Below are 26617 nucleotides of genomic sequence, written 5' to 3' on the forward strand. Positions count from 1 at the left end.
TATTGACTTGTAAATTTTACTTTGTTTTGTAGCTTGAAGCCACGAAGTGGTATGGCTGTTGCCACTTGTGAGTGGAAGTGAAAGCTGTCAAGCTTGTAGTATAATGTGTATAAATTGATCTGCTGAGACGCTCAGGAGGGGACCTGAGTGTGGAGTCCAAATCATAGAATAGAATGGACCCTGTTGCTGCGCCACCGCACCCTTAAGTATACGAAAACCCCGTCAACTTCGTCTCCTTCTCTCACTCCTCTGCATTTCACGTGTTATAACCTGCTTAAGTGATTTTCCCTTCTCGTCAAAGAGCCCAGCTGAGTGTACAGAAAGCAATGGAAAATAACTCCGTTTCCAAGTTGTTTTTGTTTTGTGTTTTGGTTTGGTTCCTGAGTTTGGGTTTCCGGCCGATCCATTGTAGCGTCACCTACGATAAGAAGGCCATTGTCATCAATGGGCAGAGGAGAATTCTCTTTTCTGGGTCTATACATTACCCCAGAAGTACTCCCGAGGTACACTAATTGTTTCCGTTTCTCTGTCTTTGCTTGTGTTCTGGGTGAATACTGCTTGTGTTTGTGACTTTCTTGGGCAATGTGCTGCGTGCAGATGTGGGAGGATCTGATACAGAAGGCAAAAGATGGAGGTCTGGATGTGATTGAGACCTACGTTTTTTGGAATGTTCATGAGCCTTCTCCCGGCAATGTACTTTTCTCTCCGAATTTGTTTGCTAAACAGCTGGAGTTCTGTTTTCTCTTTAGCATTTTATCTGTAATTGTGCTTTGTTGGCTGTTTTTTGAGTGGGTTTCAGTACAATTTCGAAGGGAGATATGATTTGGTGAGATTCATAAAGAGTGTACAAAAGGCCGGGCTCTATGCTAATCTCCGCATTGGACCTTATGTTTGTGCAGAGTGGAATTTTGGGTACCCACCATTTTTTTTTCTAGATTTACACTCAGTCTCACCATTAATTTTTCTTCCGCGTACTTTTTCCTTCTGATCTTTACAGTTCTTATGTATGGTTTCACGCGGGTTTGATCTGATTATTTCCATTCCTTCTTTTTTGCTTTCAATTTCTATTTTTGTGTATGTTCAGAGGGTTTCCTGTTTGGCTCAAATATGTCCCAGGCATCAGCTTCAGAAGAGACAATGAGCCTTTCAAGGTCTAAATTCCTAAACCTGGGAAGCATTGAATTGTATCAATAGTAAAAACGAAAAATCAATGAAGCATTTAGTATACCATTTGTTGTATTAAGCGCACGCATATGGGTGTTGCAGAGAGCAATGAAAGGATTCACTGAGAAGATTGTTGGACTGATGAAGAGTGAAAAACTATTTCAGTCCCAGGGCGGCCCCATCATACTCTCTCAGGTAAAAGGTTTAGGTCTTTGGACTTTCCATTTTGTCCCTTCTCCATTTGGAAGTGAAAAATTTATGCGACACTTTGTCTTGGCTGTGTTAAAACAGTAACCATATGTGAACGATATAGAAGTTTTTGTAATTGCCTTGGGTAAAGGAAGAAAGATCAGATGCATCTCTCATGCCCGTAAATTTGACTAATCTAGATTGGGTACAATAATGATTTGTGTACATTGTGGTTTATGTAGATTGAGAATGAGTATGGGGCACAGAGTAAGTTACTTGGGGCTGCTGGCCACAATTACGTCACTTGGGCGGCAAATATGGCTGTTGAATTGGGAACTGGGGTCCCATGGATTATGTGCAAGGAAGAAGATGCCCCAGATCCGGTGGTAAAGCATATTCACTCTCTTTTCCAGCATATCTCAATTTTACTTCACTCTTTTTTGACCTTTGATGTAAAACCCAAAGTGTGATAGCGACTCATTCAGTTTTCAATTAATTACGAGAAGAAATTGTTGGTTGTTTAAAAGCTCCTTTTCCTGTTCATTGCTCATAGATAAACACGTGCAATGGCTTCTACTGTGATTCATTCACTCCCAACAAACCCTACAAGCCCACAATGTGGACAGAGGCTTGGAGTGGCTGGTATGTTACATATAAATTGTTCATTATTTGTATACAGGCCACAGACATGCAGGTTTACTATAACTTGAAAGTACTCCATTTCACTTTCTTTTAATAATTTTTATTAGGTTTTCGGAGTTTGGTGGTCCAATCCACCAGCGACCAGTCCAGGATTTGGCATTTTCAGTCGCTCGATTCATACAGAAAGGAGGGTCCTTCGTTAACTACTACATGGTTAGCTCTATTTAATTTTCCTCCATGGATATTCGCAATTTAAAGGTTGAACCTGTGAGAGTATAATCGACTTCTCCCTGTTGTATATAAAACAGTACCATGGAGGAACCAATTTTGGACGTACAGCTGGGGGCCCTTTCATCACTACAAGCTATGACTATGATGCTCCAATAGATGAATATGGTAAGAATGGAAAATATTTCTCGGTTCTCTTTTTCCACGTAGTTCGTATTATTGAGCAATTCTACTTGAAGACTCTTGCAACCAAAAAGAAAAGAAAGCTGAGAGTAGTCAAGGAATGTAAATGGGCACGTGAGATACAATCCAGTCTTAAAAGTCCATTCTGTGTCTGTCTGACTTGGTAAATGGGTAACTAGGGTGCATTCTAGTGGATGCATTTGCACACTTGCAGGTCTTTACCATCTATCAGCTTGTGCAAAATTGTTTATAGAAGGTATTCCCTTCTATTAAAACCGCCATTAACTTCTACAAAAAAATTTTAAGATAAAATTAGCCTTCACGATCATTGGAAGGTTTAGTTTTAATGTCAAGGATATTTCGTTTTGTTTTTGTTTCAAATATTTCTATCCAAAATAAAAGTCGTTTTTATGGAGGGGAAGAATTGATACCAATACTTAAATATGAAGTCTGATTTATTATGATTAAAAGATTACAGCTTTAAATGAGAATGGGATGATAGTTCATGGGAGGAACTGTATTAACCTATATATGCATATGTACTTGTAATATCACCCTGATATACTTTGTACCACTCGTTGAGAAAGCTTTACTGCACAAACTTGTTAGGTTTGATTAGGCAACCAAAGTATGATCATCTGAAGGAGCTTCACAGGGCAATTAAAATGTGCGAACAAGCTTTGGTTGCAGCCGATCCCATTGTGACTTCATTAGGGAGCTCTCAACAGGTCTTAACTTCTATTCTTAAACCCTCATGCTTCTGGCAATGTGTGATTTAGTAATGTTCACTGACTCGAGTCGATTTTTGTCATTGTCCAGGCTTATGTATACTCATCAGAATCAGGACATTGTGCAGCTTTTCTTGCAAACTATGAAACAAAGTCAGCTGCAAGAGTAATGTTCAATAACAAGCACTATAATTTGCCCCCTTGGTCCATCAGCGTCCTTCCTGATTGCAGAAACGTAGTCTTCAATACTGCAAAGGTATGGAACTTTATCTAATGGTTTTTTAACGTCCTTGGTACTGTATGAACTTGAGGTTTTCTCTTATCTTATTTTATTATCAATCTAAGATTAGAACTTTCTGAGGTATTGACCGGTTCTCATTTCCCCATTTAGGTTGGAGTTCAAACATCACAATTGGAAATGTTGCCGACAAATGTTGAGATGCTCTCATGGGAGAGCTACGAGGAAGATATTTCTTCTCTGGATGACAGCTCAACAATTACAGCTTCTGGTCTTTTGGAGCAGATAAATGTCACAAGGGATGCTAGTGATTATCTATGGTATATAACTAGGTGAGGATAAATCCGTCTTCAGTGATTTCGATGTCTATTTTATGCATCTTTTTCCATGTGCTGGTGCAGCGGATCGTCAACTCTTTTTTTTCTCCCTAGAAACCCCACAACGTGGGAAATGGAATACCGGTGAATTTCAAAACCTTAAGAGAAAAATATTTTACATGCATTAAATAGCATTGATATTTATTGTTAGTGTGCTGCTACATATGCCTAATTCGTTTGTCTATGAGATTCAATGGATGATCTTGGAAAGATCGTACAATTACATGTTATTACCAAATCTTCGTTTCAATCTGGCTGCAGTGTTGAGATTGGCCAGTCTGAATCCTTCCTGCGTGGAGGTGAACTTCCCACTCTCATTGTTCAATCAACAGGCCATGCTGTCCATGTCTTTATTAATGGAGAACTTTCAGGTACATATTTAATTCGCTTTCCTGTGGATTCCCTTTTAATCTGATTAGCAAAGAGAAACTCAACATAGATTGTTTTATTATGTTAGGATCTGCCTTTGGGACAAGGGAGATGAGGAGATTCACTTATACTGGCAAGGTCAATCTGCGTGCTGGAACAAACAGAATTGCACTAATGAGTGTTGCTATTGGTTTGCCGGTTAGTTCCCTTTCCCCACCTATATTGTTTTTCGTGATTCTACCCTGGTAATATTGTAAGCTGGTAAACAAAAAACAAGTCAGTATTGTGCAACCATTTAGTAAAGAAGGTGGTATCTGCTACTTCAGTTCTAATGGGAGATAGCTCAACCTATGATAACTTATCATCAGACTAATCTATTCTGGGGTAACTCATCTAATTAATCAACACAGGATGAGAAAAGGGTTAGGAAACCTGCGTGAACTAATTTGTCTTGAAATAAAAAGAACTCTTTGGGTGCTTTATTGATGAAATCAAATCCTGAAGTAAAATGTAATCTTCAAGTGCTTCATTGATCAAATCATTCAAATCATACCCAATAGATTTAGTGCTCTTTAGTTTTGGTCGCTTTACATCAAGCCTAGTCCAAACAACAATGTAATTAAACCATTTTATTAATCACGGATTCTACTTATTAAACAAAACTCTCAGATACTGAAACTTGTATCATATTGCGTAGACCTTAAACTTTTGATTACATGGTTATTTCTTTTCTTATTTATTTGCGGACTTAACTTTTCTGTCTCACATTCAAGAACGTCGGTGGCCACTTTGAGACATGGGACACAGGAATCCTTGGTCCAGTTGCATTGCATGGACTTGATCAGGGAAAGTGGGACTTGTCCTGGCAGAAATGGACCTACCAGGTAGCTGTGCATTGCTTCCCAGTTGTAAGCAATATATGGTTGATTCAAAAGAGTTTTACCTGACAGCTGCCTCCCTAAACAGGTAGGGCTAAAAGGAGAGGCCATGAATCTTATTTCTCCAAATGGAATTTCCTCTGTTGAATGGACGCGTGGATCATTAGCTGCACAGAAACAACAGCCATTGACTTGGCATAAGGTATAAAACAAAGCAAATGCAGTCAATGTCAAGGTGGAAAACGATCTGTTGGTAATGAAAATTAAAATTCTCTCTTTACTTGCCAGACATATTTCAATGCACCAGAAGGAGATGAACCACTGGCCTTGGACATGGAGGGCATGGGAAAAGGTCAAATATGGATTAATGGACAGAGCATTGGGAGATATTGGACTGCATATGCTAGCGGTAATTGCAATGGGTGCAGTTATGCCGGAACATTTAAACCGCCTAAGTGTCAGCTTGGTTGTGGCAAGCCCACCCAACGATGGTAACTACTCGAAAAGGAAATCTATGACAAACTCAATTATTCTGAATAATGACAATTTCTTGATTAACCCCTAACAATATTGAGAAATTCTATTTGCAGTCCTCAAGTGGGGATTGCATGTGCAGGCACATTATTAAATGAGAGAAATCATCATTTTAAGAGGGATAATTTTGTAATTTTAAAAAATTTTAAAGTTAAAATAGCCTATGCTTGCATTGTAATCCCCATTTGAGGACTGTACCTAGCATTGCTCAACAATATTTCCCCTTTCAGGTACCACGTGCCTCGGTCTTGGTTGAAGCCAACACAAAATCTGCTGGTTCTCTTTGAGGAACTTGGTGGGGATTCCTCAAGGATTTCTCTTGTTAAGAGATCGATGACTGGTGTTTGCGCTGAGGTCTCTGAGTACCATCCAACCCTAAAGAATTGGCACATTGAAAGCTCTGGAAAATCAGAAGAGTTCCAAAGACCCAAAGTTCACCTGCAGTGTAGTCAGGGGCAGACCATATCTTCAATTAAATTTGCCAGCTTTGGAACTCCTCTAGGAACTTGTGGGAGTTACCAGCAAGGAACATGCCATGCCACAACCTCAAATGCTATCTTAGAGAAGGTACTCAAACAGTGGGTTCTCATCTTTTACAATCCAATAGAATACATGCCTTGGTTTGATGATTATATTTAATCTTCTGTATTTAACTGTCCACAGAAGTGTATAGGAAAGCAGAGATGCACAGTCACCATATCCAATAGTAACTTCGGGCAAGACCCATGTCCAAATGTGTTGAAGAGGTTATCAGTTGAAGCTGTTTGTGCTCCCATGGCTACTACAAATTGGGGTAATTAATCAGGTAAAAGAGGCTAGAACTGCTGATAAATGTTGTATCTGACTTTTAACAACATACTAGTATACCGGCAAGAGAAGCAAGAAAAGAAGAATAAAATGAAGGTATAGGAAAAAGGTATTCTAGTTTGTTTAGGTGGAGTGCATATAGTCTGTCAGGTGGGATGGTAGCTCTGGCCAAAGTGCTTGCTGCCGAAGGCAATTAGTTCTTAATTCAAGTGAGGTTAATGAAATTAGTGTGAAATAGTGATTTTTAGTAGGTGAGTTTGTAAATGCCAGGGGTCCTACAATTTGGTCCCTGTGTTTAAATTTAGAGCCCCAGTCCCCTACCTTTTTAACCGGAAATGGGCAACTGGGAAAAGAGGTGGTGGTTTTCTGTTCAGTGTGATCTGTATTTCTGTTTGTATTAATGGGGAAAAATCAACCCCAATTTGGGTTCATGTTGGGAGCGGATCCCAGTATGTATGGCCTCTGGTTTCTGTGCAATTGATTAATTTAAGAATAATAGTACTTTACCTTCTCATTTTGACCCCTCATTTTGACTGCTCACATATTTAATTTATTTTTTAATTTTTTTTGTACTTACTAATTAGAAAAGTGACTATTAATGTATTGATATATTTTTTTAAAATATTTAAAGATGTTAAAAAAATATGAAATAAAAAAATAAAAAAAATAAAAAACATGAATTTTGCCTAAGCGGCGTGCCCAGTCCCAGCGTGAGCGGCAGCCTAGCATTACTCTTAATTTAAACCAATTCTATGGCCATCTTTCTTCGTGGTGGTACCTCTCTGACTTTTCTCATCAATTTCGTCAAAAGTAGGATCAAATACCTTATTCTAAAATCTAAGAAAATGAGGTTTTTTTTTTTTTTTTTAGGACAATATACCATGTTAAAGTGTTGCAATTTATCATGCAATTAGCAGATGTAAAGTTGATCGAACATTTTTAGAAAGTACACAGGAAAAGACGAACGTTTCAAACTTCTTAAGAGTATTTTTTCCCTTTTATTCATTCAAGGTAACTATAAAAAAAATTATCTAAAAATGTGACTTTCTTATCAAACTTTCACAAGGAGCATTAGCATTCATTTATGTATATGTATATGTAAAATTATTTTTTTTACATAATTACTTTGTCATTCAAGCAAAATTTTTACATTGGCTTATGCATATTTGAGATAAAATAATAATAAAATATATTTTATTATTATTAATTTTTTGCTAAAATTAATTTTTTTATATATATTTTACAATTAACATCCACTACATACATTTTGACATTAATAATATAAATGCAAAAATAAAAAATATAATTTTTTTATATATTATATTAAATATATAATAAAATGAAAAAATATATAATATATTATAATAATAAAATGAATGTGCAAGTGAAAGTTTGTTGTGTTGTTGAATGAGGAAAAAAAGAAAAGGATTGTGAGAGAGAGAGTGAGAGGAGAAATAAATAATAATTAAAATATGTTTTGTAGATTGACTAGTAGTTATCTAAATTTAGATAAGCATTATTCATAACTAGCTAAATATTTGGATATGCATAAGCTAATGTAGAGGATTTTAAGGTCATATTATGTAAATATGACTTTGCATATACATATGCATAGACCAATATAAATGTTCTAAAAATGTAATAATTTTATTGAATATATAGAGATTCTCCTCATATTTCGTTTCTCTTAATGCGAAAATATTTTATTTATAACCAAATAAAATATTTTCATTTACGTTTGAACGAGGAATATAATAATTTCACACTTGTGTATAGATTTGACAAATTTCCACTATAAAAAAAAAATAGCATTAAAAAACTATTATAACATTATTCTACACAAAGATGTATCTTGTACTTTTTTTGTACAACAATAACTTTTCATCCAATTAAAAAATAATAAAGAATCTATATTTTTGTCCACTTAAAATAAAAATGCATTCATATAGATGTAGTGATGGAAATGTTAGGATATCATTCAAAAAAAATTAAATCTGGAGGAAGTTTTCCTCAAACCTATTTAAAAATTTGCCAAATGTTCGTAGAAGGAAACTCCGTTCATAATGTTAATTCTCTCTCTCTAGAATGCATTATCATCAAAATGGGACTAAAAACGAGTCCAAGTCTTTATAGACACGTCTAGATTCTATTCTCTTTTACTACTTGCAAGTCAATGTGGGGGAGGCCATAAGCATGTGACTTGATTGACATAATCTCCAACCTCCAAAATAGAGATCTGGAGTTTGAAACCCCCTCCCCAAATGTAGGAGGCATCCTCCATACCTAGTGTCTACCATCCACACGAAATTTAATTAAAAAGATATTCAGTTTTAAGTTTCCATAACAAATCAAATCATTCCGTATCAACGTGTATCATTTATACTAACTTATAAATAACAATTTTCAATAATAAAAGTTTTTTTTTTTTTAAATGTAGGAGAACCCTCCAAAGCAAGCCCTTCATACCCATTCCTACAAAGTAAATCTCGGTCTCGTGCACTACATCCTCAAAAAAATTTCTACACGAAATTGATTAAATCGTTGACTTTTCACCGGGAGGTGTGGTCTCAAAAGATTATTTGCATTCATAAAGTGTTGAACTTTAAACTTTAAAAAAAATGATACCCTAAAACCAAGGCCTTCACCACTTAGATAAACCTTGGGTTTCAATAATAAAAGCTGTAAGACGATCTCGCTAAAAGCCCAAGTCCAAAAAATATCAAATTGAACTTTTCTTCATGTTCTTTTTTCTTACCTTTTTTTATTTTTCCCGAAAGCAAACACCTGACCTAATGAATCCAGAATTTATATCAGGGTTGTGTATATATATACACTCATGATTCCTAAATTCTGGATGCCTTTCAACCTCCATAGGTATCCATCCAAACACCGCGACTGCATTTTACGAAATCTAGCATTATTAAGGCACTCCAACATATTCAAACTGCAAAGTTCAAACAAGCAAAACCACGAAATTCGATACAAATGGGAACAAGAAACTAACAAGATTCACATTAAATAGCATAATGGTTAGATACAATAAACCCCATTCAGACAGATTGAACTGCATCACTATTGAGGTTTATGCTGTAGCCAAGTGCTTTGCTAGAGTCTGCTGCAGTTCCTCTTTCTTTGCTCCCACCACCTTGTCCACAATCTTCCCTTCTTTCAAGAACATAAAAGTTGGCATTGCCTCCACAGCCCAGTCTTGAGCAACCGACTGCAAACCAGAAATTAATTATGAGAGATATATTATATTTATCCCACTTTCATCTTACTATATTGGTGTCGGCTTGTCGTATTTGTCAATTAACCCTTGAATTTTTTCTAGAAAATAAAAAAAAGTTGATGCAAGAGTTATAGGTACTGCCACATAACAAAGTAGCATAGAAGGGAAAGAAGAGTTTAATATATAGCATTTTCCTATAGGAGTGGCAGTATGTAGTAAATGTTTCTAAAGCTACCTATAATTTTTTTTTTTTAATTATTGAGCGAGAAATTTTCTTGCTACTTTTTTTTTTCTGTAATGAATGCTTGATATTTTGAAGAGAAGGTTCTCCATGACAACATCTTGAATTTTCATTACCTTCAGTTCATCCACATCCACTTTGAGAAATGTAACATCTGGCAATTTCTTAGCCAATTCTGCCAGGAATGGTGAAATGAAGCGGCATGGACCACACCAGGAAGCTGTGAAATCAACAACCATCTGCATCAACGAGAGAGATGAGTACAATGCCAATAAAGCAACAAAATGACAAAAGATGTGAAATCAATGGGAAACACATGGTCCATGCCACCAAACTGTCAAATTGACAACCATCTGCATCAAATAAGTAGGATTTAAAATGCAAGTTCCAAACTCAACCAGTAGTGCCAAGAACAAGACTAAATTGACCCAAAGGTAGGAAGATTTTTCTCTCAATTTATTTCTTAAAATTTTACAACAGGCTGTACTCTGTTGTAGAAGCTGACAGTCTCTTTCCCTAGCCACCAACCTTCCTTTTTAAACAACTGTATCAGCCATGTCAAGTTAGAAACTAAAGAAACATTTGACAATGGGATAATAATATATTACAAAATTCGAGCCACATATTTGTTACAATATTAGGCGAGTAATGCTCAAGCCAACTCAAAAAGACTTCACTAAAAGAACCTAATGCCTTGTTTTAAACTTTTAATCCCAGTGACCACATTTCCATCAAAATAACTATGCTAATGTACATCTTGCAACCCCAGCCAGAACCCCCGCCTACCAAAAGTTCATACTCAACACAACTAATTAGCAACCATAAGATTTTTCTTGTATCTCAATTCTATAGCACAATACCAGAGCCCCATCATTAAGTTGCCAACACAATGCTAAAAATCGTTCTGCAGACCCCACTATCATATTTTATTCTATCAAAACTTGTTTTTTCTGGAGTTTCCCCACAGCTAGATTCACATTAAAGTATAAAGCAAAGACAAAATACAACTTCCATGTGAGTTCAAAGATTCTTTTTCCCCAAAACCATCTTTAAAAACTCCCTCTTTGGCTCTCAGAAAATATGGGAAAAGAAAAAGAAAATATAACTTTTCATCATCCAAGCAGCACAGAACGAGTTGAGATAAACGTACAGAGATATTGACCTAACAAAGACTCGTAACAAAAGAAAACTCAAACAGATTTATCCAGACCAAAAAAAAAAAAAACAGATAAACAGGCCTGTAGAGGCACATATTCGGATGAAAACACCGATTCAAAGATAACAAAATGAAACCAAAGTTCAGAACTTCATCAGATAAATGTCACCCATTAAGGCATCAAGATGGTTCTAGTAGAAACCACAAACACATGTACCCAACAAAAAATCGTAACGTACGCACTAATACAAGACCTATGTAACAGACGCAAAATCCAGATTAAGCTAGATAAGTCAGATAAGAATAAAACAACTTAGATCCAATATTTGGAATATCTAAAATACCCACAAACCCATAACACAGATAAAACCATAACACTAACAAAGTCAAATCCATAACACAGATAAATCAAGCCAAAAGTAAATATCAATAGTAAATTATGTTTAATAACAAATGAAAAGGGAAGAAACCAGTTTTTTGGAGCCATTGCCCTTCTGGAGCTGTTCATTCCAGGCCTCAACAGTATGCACACCGATCACTTGCCCCTCTTCTGCTGCCATTTCTCTCACACTCTTCTATCTTTCCCCAAAGATTTTCTCGTAAAACAAACGGACTCAACACACACAAAATGAAACGCCCCTTCTCGTCATATAAATAAGCAACGGAGAACAGGTTGTATCCTTAAAACATGAACCTTAGGTTCTGATTTTTTTTTTTTTTATGAAAACCCTAGGTTTTTATTTGAATTACGAGGTTGGCATCGAAGATGAGGACACGGCGACACGCCCCACGCACAGAGAAGAGTCCCATGGGGCCATGATGCAAAATTGCAAAACAAAGAGGGGCGAAAAAGTTAAAAACCGCTGGATTTAGTAAATAATAAATAATAATACACGTAGGCAAGATCCTCGCCGACTATGGTATTTATTCTAGTAAACATCTTTTCCTTTCTTTCTTTTTTTTTTTCAAATATTTTTTAAATTATTTTAAAATTAAAAAAAAAATTAATCACAAACTTATTAAAAAGTATTTTCTTAATCATTAAATAAAATAAAAATATAATTCAATAAAAAATTTCGGTAGGAAAATAGGGTGGGAGTAATGTTTCTCTTATTGTAATTTTCATATGACCAGAAGTCACACGTGGATGTGCCTAAAAATAGAGAGAATAAACTATCTTAGGAAGCAAGTTGTTTGATGTGATAGATTGTCAAAATATTTTAAGTTATTTTATATAATTTAAAAGTGCAAATTTATTTATTTTATATTATTTTTCAAAAGATGTAGTGAGAGAGACTTGCACGCACGCACGCTTAAAATTGTATTTAATTACATGAAATATAAAGCTTATTTGGATTTGGGTTTACAATAATTAATTGGTGGTGGGTGAAGTTAACATTGAGAAAGAAAGTTAATTGATCATGTCGCTACAAGACAAAATACTCAAATAGTCCAATTAAATAGTCCTATTTAGGTGCAGGACAAACCAACCATCCTTTTTGGTTGATGCTGACGTACCTTTTTCTAACTTTTATTGGAATGAGGAGGGTGTAATCTATCCTGTTTGGTTCGATTTGGATAAAATTAATTTAAGATTGAATCGATATGTATTATTAATTTTATATTTTTAAGAATTAATTCTATATTGATTATTTTCTCTAAATTGATATTTTTGATTTTATAAATTTGGTTCGATTTTTTTATTCTAATATATTATATTATAATATACTATTATATATTTTATATAGTATATATTATAATATATAGTGATATAATATTAATATAACTATTAATATAATAGACTGTACTGATATAAGATTTTAAAATTTAATATTATATTAATTAGTAATTTATCATATAATATAAAATTATTTTATATATAATTATATATTATATATAAAAATTATATATAAAATAAAAAATTATAATATATATATATATAAACCGATCCAATTCGGTCCGGTTCTAATTTAAAAAAAAAAAAAACCAGAATCGAACCGATTTTGACTGATTTTAAGAAAAATAAAACTGATACCGAACTGAACCAAACCAGTCCAATCTGATTTAACGATTCACCAATTTTTTTTTTACACTCCTAAGAATTAGACTCTTGAATGTTGTCCCATAACCATTAGCTTCGATTAATTATACAATTAAATGAGATAGAAGTTAAAAGTTGAATAAAATATTATTAAAATATAATTTGGAATCGAACGTGACTTCAGGAAATCTCAAAGTGAATTCGTATGGAGAAGTCTTCTATCAAACCATGCCTCATCTTTCTCTCATATAAGACAAATAATTTTATGACCGTTGCTTTTCACTTTTGACTGTTTCCATTACACAGATTTAATGAAGGCTCCAAAGGCCCTCTCACCCACCCCTTCACCCATCCCTTTCACACACCCCTCAACTCCATGCAAAGCTCAAAGGCCCTCACCCACCCCTTCAAACACCATTCATCTCCACGCAGAGCTCCTCACTCTAGGTAGACCCATCTCCTACCACCATCGACGCCAGACCTCACCAATTCAGCCCACTTCACCAATTTATCATATAATACAAAATTATTTTATATATAATTATATATTATATATAAAAATTATATACAAAATAAAAAATTATAATATATATATGAACCGATCCAATTCGATCTGGTTCTGTTTTGTAAAAAGAAAAACTAGAATCGAATCGATTTTGATTGATTTTAAGAAAAATAAAAACCGATACCGAACCGAACCAAACCGGTTCAATCTGATTTAACGATTCACCAGTTTTTTTTTACACTCCTAAGAATTAGACTCTTGAATGTTGTCCCATAACTAGGGGTGTGCAAAATTCTGAGAATTCCGACTTCCGCTCCGACGCCGACTCCGACAGAGTCGGAGTTGTCGGAATTCGGAGTTGGAATTCGGAGTAGCTCCGAATAACTATTCGGAATTAGAGTCGGAATCGGAGCTACAAGGAGCTCCGACTCCGAATTTTTTTTTTTTAAACTCAGCTGTAAAACGACGTCGTTTTACAGCTGGGTTTAAAATAAATAAATTTGAACGACACCGTTCCACTTAATATGGAACGGCGTCGTTTCATATTTAAATACCCTCCAAAAAGTAGCCCCAGGTCCCCCGTCCCCCCTTCTTCTTCCTTCTTCAGTTCTTCTTCCTTCTCCCTTCTCTCTCGCGTCTCACTGAACCAGTGAACAGTGAAGCCGTCTTGCGCCTCACGTCTCGTGTCTTTCTTGCCAGCGTGCCGCCGTTCGTCGTTGCTCCTCCGTGCCGCCGTTCCTCGTTGCTCTTCTGTTCAGCTTCTACCTACGGTGAGAGTAAGGTTATGAGCCCTAAATTTAATTCAAGCACGTCTCTTATGAATTGGAGCCAGCAGTTGTGATTCTTGTGAATTGGTTGTATTGAATATTCAATATAGTCCCAACAAATCATGGCGCTCAAAACCCTGAATTTTACATTGTATAAAAGACTTGGGCTCGAGCGAGGTGTCGAGCGCAACATTGGCTCGAGCGATATGTCGAGCGGAAGTTAAGCGAACCTCTCTGGAAGAGTTCTGCTTGAGCGCTACGTCGAGCGCTCATCGAGCGAACCTCTCTGTATGTGTTCTTCTCGAGCTCCACATCGAGCGCACGTCGAGCGAACCTCTCTGTATGAGTTCTGCTCGAGCGCCACGTCGAGCGAACCTCTCTGGATGGGTTTTGCTGGAGCACCACGTCGAGCGAACCTCTCTGGATGGATTCTGCTCGAGCGCCAAGTCGAGCGCACGAACCTCTCTGGATGGGTTCTGCTCGAGCGCCACGTCAAGCGCACGTCGAGCGAACCTCTCTGGATGGATTCTACTCGAGCGCCACGTCGAGCGCACATCGAGCGAACCTCTCTGTATAAGTTCTGCTCGAGCGCCACTTCGAGCACACGTCGAGCGAACCTTTCTGGATGGGTTCTGCTCGAGCGCCACGTCGAGCGAACCTCTCTGTATGGCTTCTGCTCGAGCGCACGTCGAGCACACGTCGAGCGAACCTCTCTGGATGGTTTCTGCTCGAGCGCACGTCGAGCAAACCTCTCTGGATGGGTTCTGCTCGAGCGCCACTTCGAGCGCACGTCGAGCGAACCTCTTTGGATGGGTTCCGCTGAGTCGAGCGCACGTCAACCGAACCTCGATGTAATAATACATCGATACAATAATATATTATGATACAATAATACATGTCCTATTGTATAATACAATAGCCTAGTTTATTTTTAAACTGATTTTTTGCTTCTAATTTAATTTTTTCAGCTTCATTGATTGTGATATGGATCCTAGACATAGTGGAGATGATCGTCCACAAGGGAATGTGGCGGATGCCAATGTTACAACTCCTACACCGGTGGGTACTTCCACCCCTAGAGCCACATCTAGGGCAGCTACATCTTGTGCGAGTAGTCGACTCCCACTCCCAGTTGATATAGAGGATGAGGATATGTTCAACGAAGAGGAGGAGATGCCCATTGAGCAAGATCAACCACCACGACCTTCTAAAAATAGGTCGTGGACATGGGAGCATTTCACCAAAATTTCTAGTGATATTGCGAGCCCAGTAGCAAGATGCCATTACTGTGGATCACTTTGTGGATGCCATTCGAAGAAGTAAGGTACCAGTGTGTTAATAGCACATCTAAATGGTTGCCAACGATATAAGATAGCGAAGGGATTGCAAGCCACTGATCAGACCAACCTCAGTTACCAAACTTCTACAGCCACTGATGGTACACAGACTAAGAAATTGGTCATCTCTCAATATAGTGAGAAGATGTTGAGGGACATGCTTGCAGAGATGATAATTACTGATGAGATGTCATTTATCACAGTCGAGAAAAGAGGCTTTCGAAAGTTTCTAAATTTTTTTTGAGCCACGATTTCCTATTCCATCATGGTATACAATGATGCGAGATTGTATGAAAATGCATGCGAAGGACAAGGAGGAGATGAGGAAGATGTTTATTACCACTGGCCAGAGAGTGTCTTTTACGACTGACACATGGACTTCCATACAGAACGTCTGCTACATGTGTATCACAGCACACTACATTGACAGTGAGTGGATTTTGTATAAAAAAATTATTGATTTTAAAGAAATTGTGGATCATAAAGGTGCATCCATTGAGGCGAAGATGGATGATTGTTTAAAGGACTGGGGAATTCGAAAAGTTTTGTGTATTACAGTTGACAATGCCAGTGCGAATGAAACAGCAATTGATTGGTTTAATCGGAACACGACGGTGAGAGATGATGTCATTCGGGCCCACGAGTTTATTCACGTTCGATGTTGTGCTCATATCATTAACCTCATAGTTGTTGAGGGATTAAAAGAGGTTCATGATTCCATAACCCGAGTCCGCAACATTGTTCGATATGTGAGGGGTTCCCCTCAGAGGCTTGCCAAGTTTAAGTTAATAGCAGAAGATCTGAAGATTGAATGTTCTAGTATACTGTGCTTGGACGTTCTGACTCGATGGAATTCTACATACATGATGTTGGATGTGGTACAGAAGTACCAAAAAGCATTCGAGCGGATGGAGGTCGAGGATGGGGGTCTAAGGTATGCTTTGTTGGAGCCAGTAGGACAGGGGTTCGGTGCGCCAGACACACATGATTGGACCAGTGTGAGTTATTTTGTTGAATTTTTAAGAACTTTTTATGAGATAACCATGCGGCTATCTGGATCCAAATATACGACTGCGAACTCATTTTTCAGCGAGCTCTCGGAGCTTCACTTCCAGTTGGAAAATAGTTGTACTGACTCTGCTGGATTGTTATCTGCTATGGCTACGAGGATGAAAATCAAATATGATAAATATTGGGGGAATATTGAGAAGATAAATAGATTGCTATTTGTGGCTGTGATCCTTGACCCCCGAGTTAAGTTGGCTGTTCTAGAATTTTGGGTAAATTCCGTCCTCGGGGCAGTGAAGGCTGCAGAGTTTATTAGATTGCTAAAAAGTGATGTTGATGACTCATATAATCACTACAGTACTAGTGCTCAGCCTTCATCCACAATTGGTAGCTCCTCACATTCGAGGCCAACAGGATCGACAGTTTCCTCAGGTGATACTGACCCATCTGTAGGGGTTAGAGGCAATCGTATTATACGGCAGTATCATCAACTCATGTCAACAAGGAATATTATGCATTGTACATCTGAGGTTGAACGATATTTTATGGAAGCTGTCGAGGCACCTAGTGATGTATTTCAGTTATTAACTTGGTAGAAAGTTAATTCCACCAAGTATCCAGTCCTTTCCCGTGTGGCCCGAGATGTGTTAGCCATTCCTGTCACTACAGTTGCCTCAGAGTCGGCATTTAACACTGGAGGTCGCGTGTTGGATGCTTATCGGAGTTCATTGTCACCGTCAACCTTGGAGGCCCTCGTTTGCACACAGAATTGGATAAGTGAAACACACATTGGATTAGATACCGTTGGCGTTGATACTGAGAGCTATAGGCTTGAATTGGGTAAATTTATATGCTTTTAAATGATGATTTAATTATTTTTAATGTTTCTAACTTCTACTTTTTATGATTTTATAGATTTAATTGTGAACCCTAACATAATTACCGATAATTGAGAGTCTGGAACGGACGCTACTTGAGAGTTGGGATGGAGTTGAGAGAACCTCCTTTCTTGGTAAGAATCAAATTATTCTTTTACCGTATTCAATTTTTTATTATCAATTTTTTTTCATCTATTGATTGCTACTTTCTATCTTCATTTCAAGCATGACCAATGGAACAAAAAGCATTTGAGTGAAATCCGTGTTTAATTTTTATGTAGTTATATTTTAAGGCTGAGTCATATTGTTATTACGTTATAAATGAGACTGTTATAACTTATGGCTACATCATACATGTTATTTACTTTTTAAACTATTTATATAGTTATATTTATGTAGTTTTATCCCGAGCAAAGACGTGGGATAAGTATTCTTTATTCTATAATTTCTATTAGTACTTATCCATCCTCTCTCAAACATTTATAATTTATTATCCAACTGAAATTAATCGAATTATATAAAATCGTACCATCATTCTTTTCTATAAAATTTTAAATTATGTAATTTTCAACTCATGAGTCATGAGCACTTTTAATGCTAAATTTCAGGCGGACATAAAACAAATTAAAGATATAATTAAAATTCAGTAACAAAATCAGAAGGAATATTTAAATTATTGAAAACTCTTGAATAAACCAAATATTTGTAGATGGTTCACTTTTAAAAAAAATATATATGTTGCTCACTATCTGAAACGAAATTGAACAACAAAATTTAAATAATAATAAAAAAAAGAACAGAAAACAACAACTAGAAATTTATTTATTTATTGAGTTCGGAAATTTAATTCGGAGTCGGAGCTCCGACCTCCGTTCGGAACTCCCTCCGAACTCTGATCGGAGGTCGGAGCTCCGACCTCCGTTCGGAGTTCCGATCGGAGTTCGGAGCTCCGACCTCCGATCGGAATCGGACTCCAACTAAGTTCGGAGTTGGAGTCAGAGGGGCAATTCGACTCCGACTTTTGTCGGAGTCGGAGGTCGGAAACGACAACTCCGACTCCCGTTGGAGTCGGAGCCCGCCCCTACCCATAACCATTAGCTTCGATTAATTATATAATTAAATAAGATAGAAGTTAAAAATTAAATAAAATATTATTAAAATATTATTTATTAATATTATTTATATTTTAAATTTTAAAATTTTAAAATTTTAAAATTTAAATTATTTATTATATTTTATATAAGATCTAAAAAAAATTATAATAATTATATAAAATAAAATAAGATGGCGTAATTTTATTTGCATAACCAGTAAATAGGCCCTAGTGTCCCACGTCCAAAGCATTAATACTTCCAACAGTGACCGGATCCAAGCCTTGCGATCGGTGCCAATAATTAGCTGTAGATAAAATATTCATTGTCATTTGCACCAATATTTTAAATTCTCATCCAATGATCATTTCAATTTAAGTATTAGAATATAATATTTTAATACTAATATGTTTTGTTGTATCGTTTTGATATTAACTATATACATATATATATATTATGTGTGTAAGTATGTCATTGTATCATGTATATATTTGTGTGTGTATATATATATAGGTGTGAAATAATTTGAGATGAAATGAATTGAAATGAAAGTTAAAAGTTGAATAAAATATTATTAAAATATTATTAAATATATATAAAAACATAGAGATAATGGTTTGAAAAGATAATATTTAAAAAAAAAATTACAAACTTGAATTGAAATACATAAAAAATAATAAATAAGAAAGAATAAAAGAGTCGAGAAATATTCATGGATTCAAACGATGAAAAAATCACATTTTACCTCCTCATCAAATTACTCGTGATTTTAATAATTTTAGGAAGAATTTATAATTAACCGATTAGTTGACGTCGTAAGAAATTAACCCAATTCAAAATAAATAAATAAAATTGTAAATCATGAGATGATAATTTATAGGTATAAGAAAAACGGAAATTAATTATAATATATAGTTTAATAGTGGTCATTGTAAAAAAAAGGGGTTAATAGTCTGAATGTAACTGCACCGGTAACCACATGAACGAGTAATGGTAGATACAAGTTTAAAATAGACAAATTTCATACAAATCTTTTATAAAAAATTAGGTCTCACTAATAAAGAATAATTTTTTTTACATTTTTTTAAGGTAGGATCTACTTTTTTACAAGGATTTGTATATAATTTGTCTATTTAAGACTTATACAAATCATTTCTCTTGTCTCATAATTATCAAAATATTGACTTTTTCTTAATTATAAGTAATTCTTCTATAAATAAAAACTTATCCTTTGTATTTAATTCACCGTTAGTAATAAAAATAGTCTTTTAAGGTTTGTCCATCTCTTGGCTAATTCTCTTTCTTATCCTTCTCATTTCAAATATTTCTTATATATTTTTGTACAATATAAAAATTATAAACACTAATTTTTGAGTTATTTTACTTTTAAATCCATTCATGCGTAAGATTTCATTTATAAAATTTAAATTTTAAAATATCACTTTCAAATTAAATTATGACATATAAATATTTTATTTATTAGATATGTTCTATATGTATACCAGTTAAGAATATAATAACTCATTTTAATAAGTAATTTTATATACAATCGTGAAATGCGTAAACGCCGCATAATTGTTTTAAAAAAAAATAGAGTCTATTATTAAAAAATTAATTTTTTTTCATGTGAGACTTATATTTAATTCATTTTTTTAAAATAATTACGCAACAGTTGTACAATTCACGGTTGAAAATATCTTTTCTTTATTTTAATTATATATATAATATATATATTTATATGATCATTGAAATTTGATACTTTTATTCGGAAAACAAATCCCTTACATGAGGCATACACATGCATATTCCTACGCCTAAGCACACTCGATGAATATTAATATGGCAACGAATTCAGTAGTACTTAAAATTATTCCGATATGAATATTCTTCTTCCAAGTTCCAATATACAAGCATATTCGGAACTACCCATGCACGGTCTGGGCCGGACTGGAGCGCGCGCTTAGATATTGACACTGTGCAGCACAATCGTCTCGACCGTCAAACCCGGTCCAAACCCAAAGAGAACACCCCACTCCAGACCTTCACCTGTCGTTGCCTTTCCTTCCTTCGCCGACTTCTTTCTCATCTCGTCCAATATGAACAGCACGCATGCGCTCGACATGTTCCCATACTCGCTCAGAACCTGTCTTGTTGCTCTCATTTTCTCTTCTTTCAGTCCGAGTTTGGCCTCCACCTGGTCGAGAATGGCTGGCCCTCCTGGATGTGCTATCCAGAATAGTGAGTTCCAATCACTTATCCCGATCGGAGTAAAAGCTTCCACCAAGCTCTTCTCGATGTTCTTTGATATTAATCCGGGCACATCCTTCAGCAAGTGAAAAGTGAGGCCAACTTCTCTTAGGTGTCCGTCGATTGCACCGTCGGAGTCAGGTAGGATTGTCTGTGCTGCCGACACGAGTTGGTATAGTGGACGTTCAACAGATGTATCGGGGTCTGAGCCGACAATGAGAGCAGCAGCGCCGTCACCGAAGAGGGCCTGGCCGACCAGAGAGTCCAGGTGCGAATCGGAGGGGCCGCGGAAAGTGACGGCGGTGATTTCAGAGCAGACCACGAGAACACGTGCACCTCTGTTGTTCTCGGCCAAATCTTTGGCGAGTCGGAGCACAGTGCCGCCGGCGAAGCAGCCCTGCTGATACATCATGTAACGCTTCACGGAGGGCCGAAGGCCGAGGAGCTTGGTGAGTTGGTAATCGGCACCGGGCATGTCCACGCCGGAGGTTGTGCAGAAAACGAGGTGGGTGATGCGAGATTTGGGCTGGCCCCATTCCTTGATTGCCTTCGATGCCGCTTCCTTTCCCAGCTTGGGCACCTCCAAAACTACTATGTCTTGACGTGCGTCTAGAGAAGGAGCCATGTACGCACACATATTGGGATTTTCCTTCAGAATTTCTTCAGTCAAGTACATGTAACGCTTCTTTATCATCGATTTGTCACCTGTTAATATATAGCTCAAAATTGTTCTGTGTTAGCTAGTGCGAGTTTTTTCAATATATATATGATAGAATTAATAGTGAGATGATTATGAGAATTACGTCTATATATATATATATATATGCATATCTCTTATAATAATCTAATTATATATAGATGCATGTGGACACATACACATGCGTTTGAACTTCTCTTTCAGCTCGGTCATGTGTTCGCTCTTTGTGATCCTGAAGTAAAAGTCAGGATAGTCAGCTTGAGAGACGCAGTTTGAGGGAGTGGCTGTGCCAATGGCTAAAATGTTGGCTGGACCCTGTGCTCGCTGAGCCTTTCGGATTTCCTCCATGGACGCCATGCCTCTTGCTCGGTCCTAGTTTCTTGATTTCTGTATATATAAATATATATATATATATAGCAAGGTTCGTACGTACGCACTTGTTAATTATGGGAATAGTATTCGTGAATAGTTTGAACAATATTTATGTGAGTTTTTATAGGAGGGAATGGGGGTAGGTTGAATGACCGATGCAGATGGTGGCCACGTGAGCTATGGGTTAGGCTATTCTAACAGATGGTAGATATTGTGCCACATTTCTTCACGAAAGTACCACCTACGTAGGTGCCCGCAGTAGTCTCTTTCTTGTCTATTTCAGAGTGTGAGATCATAAGGGGTTTCTATAATTGTTTGTCTTGTTGGAAGAGAAAATATACACAACTTTTTATTATTCATAAAATCTTTACGCATAATATTTTTTTTAATTTTTATTATTTTTTATCAAATATTTAATATATAAATAATAAATAAAAAAATTAAATTAATTTAAAAAAATAAATTCAAATAAATTTTAAAAAAATATGATATATAGAGATTAAGAAAGTTATGTTTAATTATTACTCTTTGTTCGATACTGAGTTAAGTTTACATAAGATGAGATAAAAGATAAAAATTAAATAAAATATTATTAAAATATTATTTTAATATTATTTTTATTTTAAGATTTAAAAAAATTTAATTATTTATTATATTTTATTTAAAAATTTAAAAAAATTATAATAATTAGATAAAATAAGTTGAAATAATTTTTAAATCTAAATAAGGTTTTAATTTAAAAGGAAAAATATTTTAACTTGATAAAAATTTCATCAAAATAAATTTATAAATTAACGTAATTTAATATAATAAATTAAATTATAAAATAAATTTAACGTATTAATAAAGTTCAATTCGTAGATTTACAGATATTTGTTGCGCTGTCTTTGCAGGGGCGTTAGGTTTGAATGTTTGTTGCAGTTATTGATCATTTATGACTCCATACAGAGATAATTAGGAGGGAGCCAAGTGTCAGTGTCTAAGCCCGTGACCAATTTGATAGTTCGTAGGATTAGATAAATCTTTTGAGTATTTCTTATCGTTAATTTAGCATTTGAAATGTTATCAATTAGGCATTATCATTTGTTGTATTCTCTGGCTCTCAGTGAAGTGGAGCACTTTTTCTGTAAATAGACATTTTCATCTGGGTTTCCATATTCATAGAGTTATTAAGTTCCAAATCATCTTATTTTATATCATTTACATTTAAATATAAATATTTTTTAATTTTTTAATTTTTTTATCTAATCATTATCTAATCATTACAAATTTTCTTAACTTTCAAGTAAAACATAAAAAATAATTCAACTTTTTAAAATTTCGAAATAAAAATTATATTTTAATAATATTTGATTTCATAATAATTTTATTCAACTTTTTTTTTTATCATTTTCTAAAATCACATAAAACATCTTAAACTCAAATCATTTCACTATTATTCATAAACTATCTCATTATTATTTATATATTTTTTATCTTATCTCATCTGTGTAACTAAATAAGACCTAAGAGTTCTGCTTTTGCTATTTGCAGCATATTCCGATTCCTGTACATTATTTGTTACGTGACATAATTAATTTAATTTAATCTTTTTTTTTTTTTTTTTTTGCAAACCAAATCTTGTGATGCCAACAAAATTACAAAATTTGCAGGAAGAAGTTAAGCTAATTTTCTACATCGCTAGTTTATTTAGTGCATCAATAAGCAAGGTAATAAATAAATTTTTCGTGGAAAAATGTAGAGGGGCAAGTTATCAGGGCACAAAAGGACTCCATAATTGCAAAGAAACCTCGGTTGATGGTGAAAAATAAATGGCCGGATACAAGGGATGAGAATGAGCGATTCACCCAAAGCAATATGAGTAAGAAAAATTCTACATTCAGTTGACTCGAGCAAACCCCACGTAAGCGATTGCTGATGTGGCAAATTGGAAACGTACCGTTTCACTCCACGAGCTTCCCTCAAATTTTTTTTTTTTTTTTCCATTTCATTCCCTCCCTCTCTGTGTTTCTTCTCTATCTCAAGAACTCCATCTCTCGATCCTTCCACGAAGTTGTGCATCCCGTTGAAGACCACGAGTCAACAACCGCTAGAAGCACCGAAGAAACCTCGACGGCACGGTCCCTCCCTTCGAACCCGTTGCCCTCCCTCCCTCAGTCAACTAATGGAAGTCTGAGACCACAAATTGCCGCCGCCTTCATCTTCAACCACAGCGTTACGTCGTCTTCCTCAGTTTCCTTATCTCGAACCCTACATAGCCCACCCCAATTCCATTCATCCCGAAACCAGTTAGACCTAACCCTAGCCCCCTTCCCAGTTATCCTGAAGGCAAGCAATTTCTTCAAACTCTTGCAATATATTTTTTTTGAATTTCAAACCTTATATAGTTTTATATGTTAATATTGCATATGTATTTTCGCCGAAGATTAGCTCTGGATTTGGTGTCTCATTCCTTGGAAACATGGGATTTGGCTGGTGGGTTTTTGTTACTTTTCACAAGAATTTTTCATGAAAGCTAAGGTTCTGATTTACATAGGATTTTAGTACTTATTTTGTGTTGTATCAAGTGCTTAGATATTAAATTTAGCTGAAATTTCTATGAAGGAGGTTTCTCTGTAGAATTCAAGATGCTTCTCTGTGGATTGTTTTGATATTTCTTAATGTACCCTCTTATATTTGTTTAATATATATATACATATACATATATATCAATGTCGACCATTTTCTCAAATATTCTTGCAAAGCCTAAATTAGGCTTATTTCATTTTCTCTATGGATTTGTTGATGTTTGTTGATTAATATTTCTTTTTTTTTTTTTTTGAAAACAGGTTCTAGTCATTGATCATAGGTTTCGTGTTTGATATTATCTAATTTACTTATCTACTTACCTCCAAAGATAATAAATAGTGTATTGACTTGACTTAATTTGGTAAAGTTTTATGTTTATACAAAAGAAGATAGCAACTTGCATAGCCACTTGAATTGAAAGCAACTAATGAATCATAATGGAGTCTTGATGGCTGGAAATTACTTGTTCTTCTGGTTTTTCTAAATTAATTGTTTATCATGTGAAAATTTATATGCAGATATTGCATACCAATCCACAGTTGTTTTTCCATCTTCAACAACAAAGGTTGATAGAATTAATTTGGAATGTGAAAGTAGAAGAGGCTATAGAGTTTGCCTAGGAGAAGCTTGCACCAAGGGGAGAAGAAAATGTACATTCATAAAGAACTTCATTGTTGTTTTCTTTGCATAATGATTAGCTTTTTTTTTTTTTTTTTTCTTTTGGACAAGTTTTTGCATGATAATTGTGGAAATTGAAATGACAAAATATAATTCCAAATATAAAGATAGGTTTGTCTTCATGGAACTATATGTGTGGCCACTATTTGATGATCGAGTTTGTTTAATTGTATACAACAAAAGCTAATACTTGGCTTAGAAAATTAGTTGTCTGAATGAAAGAGATTAGGGCAAGATTTTGGCGTTGTCCACCTACTTTGATGTGCTTTAGAAGTGGTCTCGTTCATAATGCATACTTAGAACATGTATGGAATGTATGTCTTTTCATTTGTGTGCCTTTACATTGTGCTTCTGGTTCATATAAGAATGTCGTCATCAACTCTGTCTACTTCATCCTCCGGTATACGTACTTTGGGTCAAGCATTCTGTTTCTGTGACCTTAAAGCTACATTGAGATATTCAAGTACTACAAAAAATCCAAGACGACTATTCCTAAGGTGTCCAAAGTATAACACAAAAGTAACTACATGACTTGTAATGTAACTTTAAAATAAATTGATTAATATTACGTATATCTAACAACATTTATATATGTTTGCAAATATCAGGGATTACCATACTGCAAGTATTTCAAGTGAGAAGATAGTGATCAATACATAGAGCTGGATCTACAAGAAAGACAAATGAACTGTTAAGGAATGAGGAAGAGGTCGAGAAGAGACTCCATGATATTGAGAAGAGGGAGATTGAGCTTTGTAACAGGGCGAATGAGATTGAGAAAAGAGAGATGGTACAAGATGGTAGACATGAGGAGTTTTTGAAGAAGACAGAGAATCAGAGATGCTTCTTGAGCAAAAAGATGGAATAAGACGTTCGCGGAGACTTCTCCGGGCGTATTAGGCTTTTGTAGTTATTGTTTGTGGCTACTTACTGACTTGGTAGTGGTTTTATGTTATAGCTTAGGTTGTTTAGTAAGTGCAGTGTAATAGTTGGGGACTGTTATAGCTTAGGCTGTTTAGTGAGTGCAATGTAATAGTTGATGACTTTTTTTGTTGCATCTTGCCTCTTATGCTTGTGGCATGAAAAGCACTAAATTGGTTGTAAAATAGCTATATTATAATCAATGGATGCAATGGTTTTGTGCATTCCTTTCCAAAATCAGACTTATAGCATAAATAAATGTTATATTGCACATTCATTTCCAGAATCTAATTTATATCATAAATAAATTTATATCCACGGGCACAACCAGGGGTGGCGTACCTCTCCCCTCCCACTCCCTTTTGTCATCATCCCAAACCCATATTTCTTAGCATAATCCTTATAATAGCTCTATAAATCTTCAAAATAATTAAACTTTATCCCCGACTTTGGCTTCTCAATTATATCATCACCATCCATTTGCACTAAGTGTGGTGACCCGGTAGTGCCACCATCAGTTTCCCGTGAATCTGGTTTATCTTCT

General features: G+C 35.5%; 3 protein-coding genes and 1 long non-coding RNA gene across 4 annotated transcripts; 2 read left to right on the forward strand and 2 right to left on the reverse strand.

Moving 5' to 3' along the window:
* Positions 1-103: 103 nt before the first annotated feature.
* LOC108992047 (beta-galactosidase 3-like) lies at positions 104-6768 on the forward strand. The gene is made up of 19 exons (XM_018966496.2): positions 104-503; positions 598-693; positions 800-912; positions 1085-1151; positions 1267-1359; positions 1596-1739; positions 1907-1995; positions 2103-2208; positions 2304-2391; positions 3016-3134; positions 3226-3390; positions 3526-3704; positions 4011-4120; positions 4207-4316; positions 4892-5002; positions 5085-5198; positions 5285-5487; positions 5761-6097; positions 6194-6768. The coding sequence occupies exons 1-19, from the start codon at positions 327-329 to the stop codon at positions 6329-6331; spliced, it is 2559 nt and encodes an 852-aa protein (XP_018822041.1). The 5' UTR covers positions 104-326; the 3' UTR covers positions 6332-6768.
* A 2446-nt stretch (positions 6769-9214) lies between these two features.
* LOC108991996 (thioredoxin H-type) lies at positions 9215-11784 on the reverse strand. Its single transcript, XM_018966430.2, has 3 exons — positions 11434-11784; positions 9924-10046; positions 9215-9557 (listed from the first exon to the last, which is right to left on the reverse strand). Exons 1-3 carry the CDS (start codon positions 11521-11523, stop codon positions 9420-9422), a joined length of 351 nt encoding a protein of 116 aa, XP_018821975.1. The 5' UTR covers positions 11524-11784; the 3' UTR covers positions 9215-9419.
* Positions 11785-20323: 8539 nt separating this feature from the next.
* Positions 20324-22001, reverse strand: LOC108992049 (chalcone synthase 2). The gene is made up of 2 exons (XM_018966498.2): positions 21714-22001; positions 20324-21542 (listed from the first exon to the last, which is right to left on the reverse strand). Exons 1-2 carry the CDS (start codon positions 21889-21891, stop codon positions 20551-20553), a joined length of 1170 nt encoding a protein of 389 aa, XP_018822043.1. The 5' UTR covers positions 21892-22001; the 3' UTR covers positions 20324-20550.
* Positions 22002-24248: 2247 nt separating this feature from the next.
* LOC118343839 lies at positions 24249-26297 on the forward strand. The gene is made up of 2 exons (XR_004797619.1): positions 24249-24381; positions 25761-26297. It is a non-coding gene; the product is annotated as an uncharacterized LOC118343839 (long non-coding RNA).
* The last annotated feature ends 320 nt before the right edge of the window (positions 26298-26617 follow it).

Source organism: Juglans regia, chromosome 11 (assembly GCF_001411555.2).
Source record: "Juglans regia cultivar Chandler chromosome 11, Walnut 2.0, whole genome shotgun sequence".
In the NCBI taxonomy this organism is placed as follows: domain Eukaryota; kingdom Viridiplantae; phylum Streptophyta; class Magnoliopsida; order Fagales; family Juglandaceae; genus Juglans; species Juglans regia.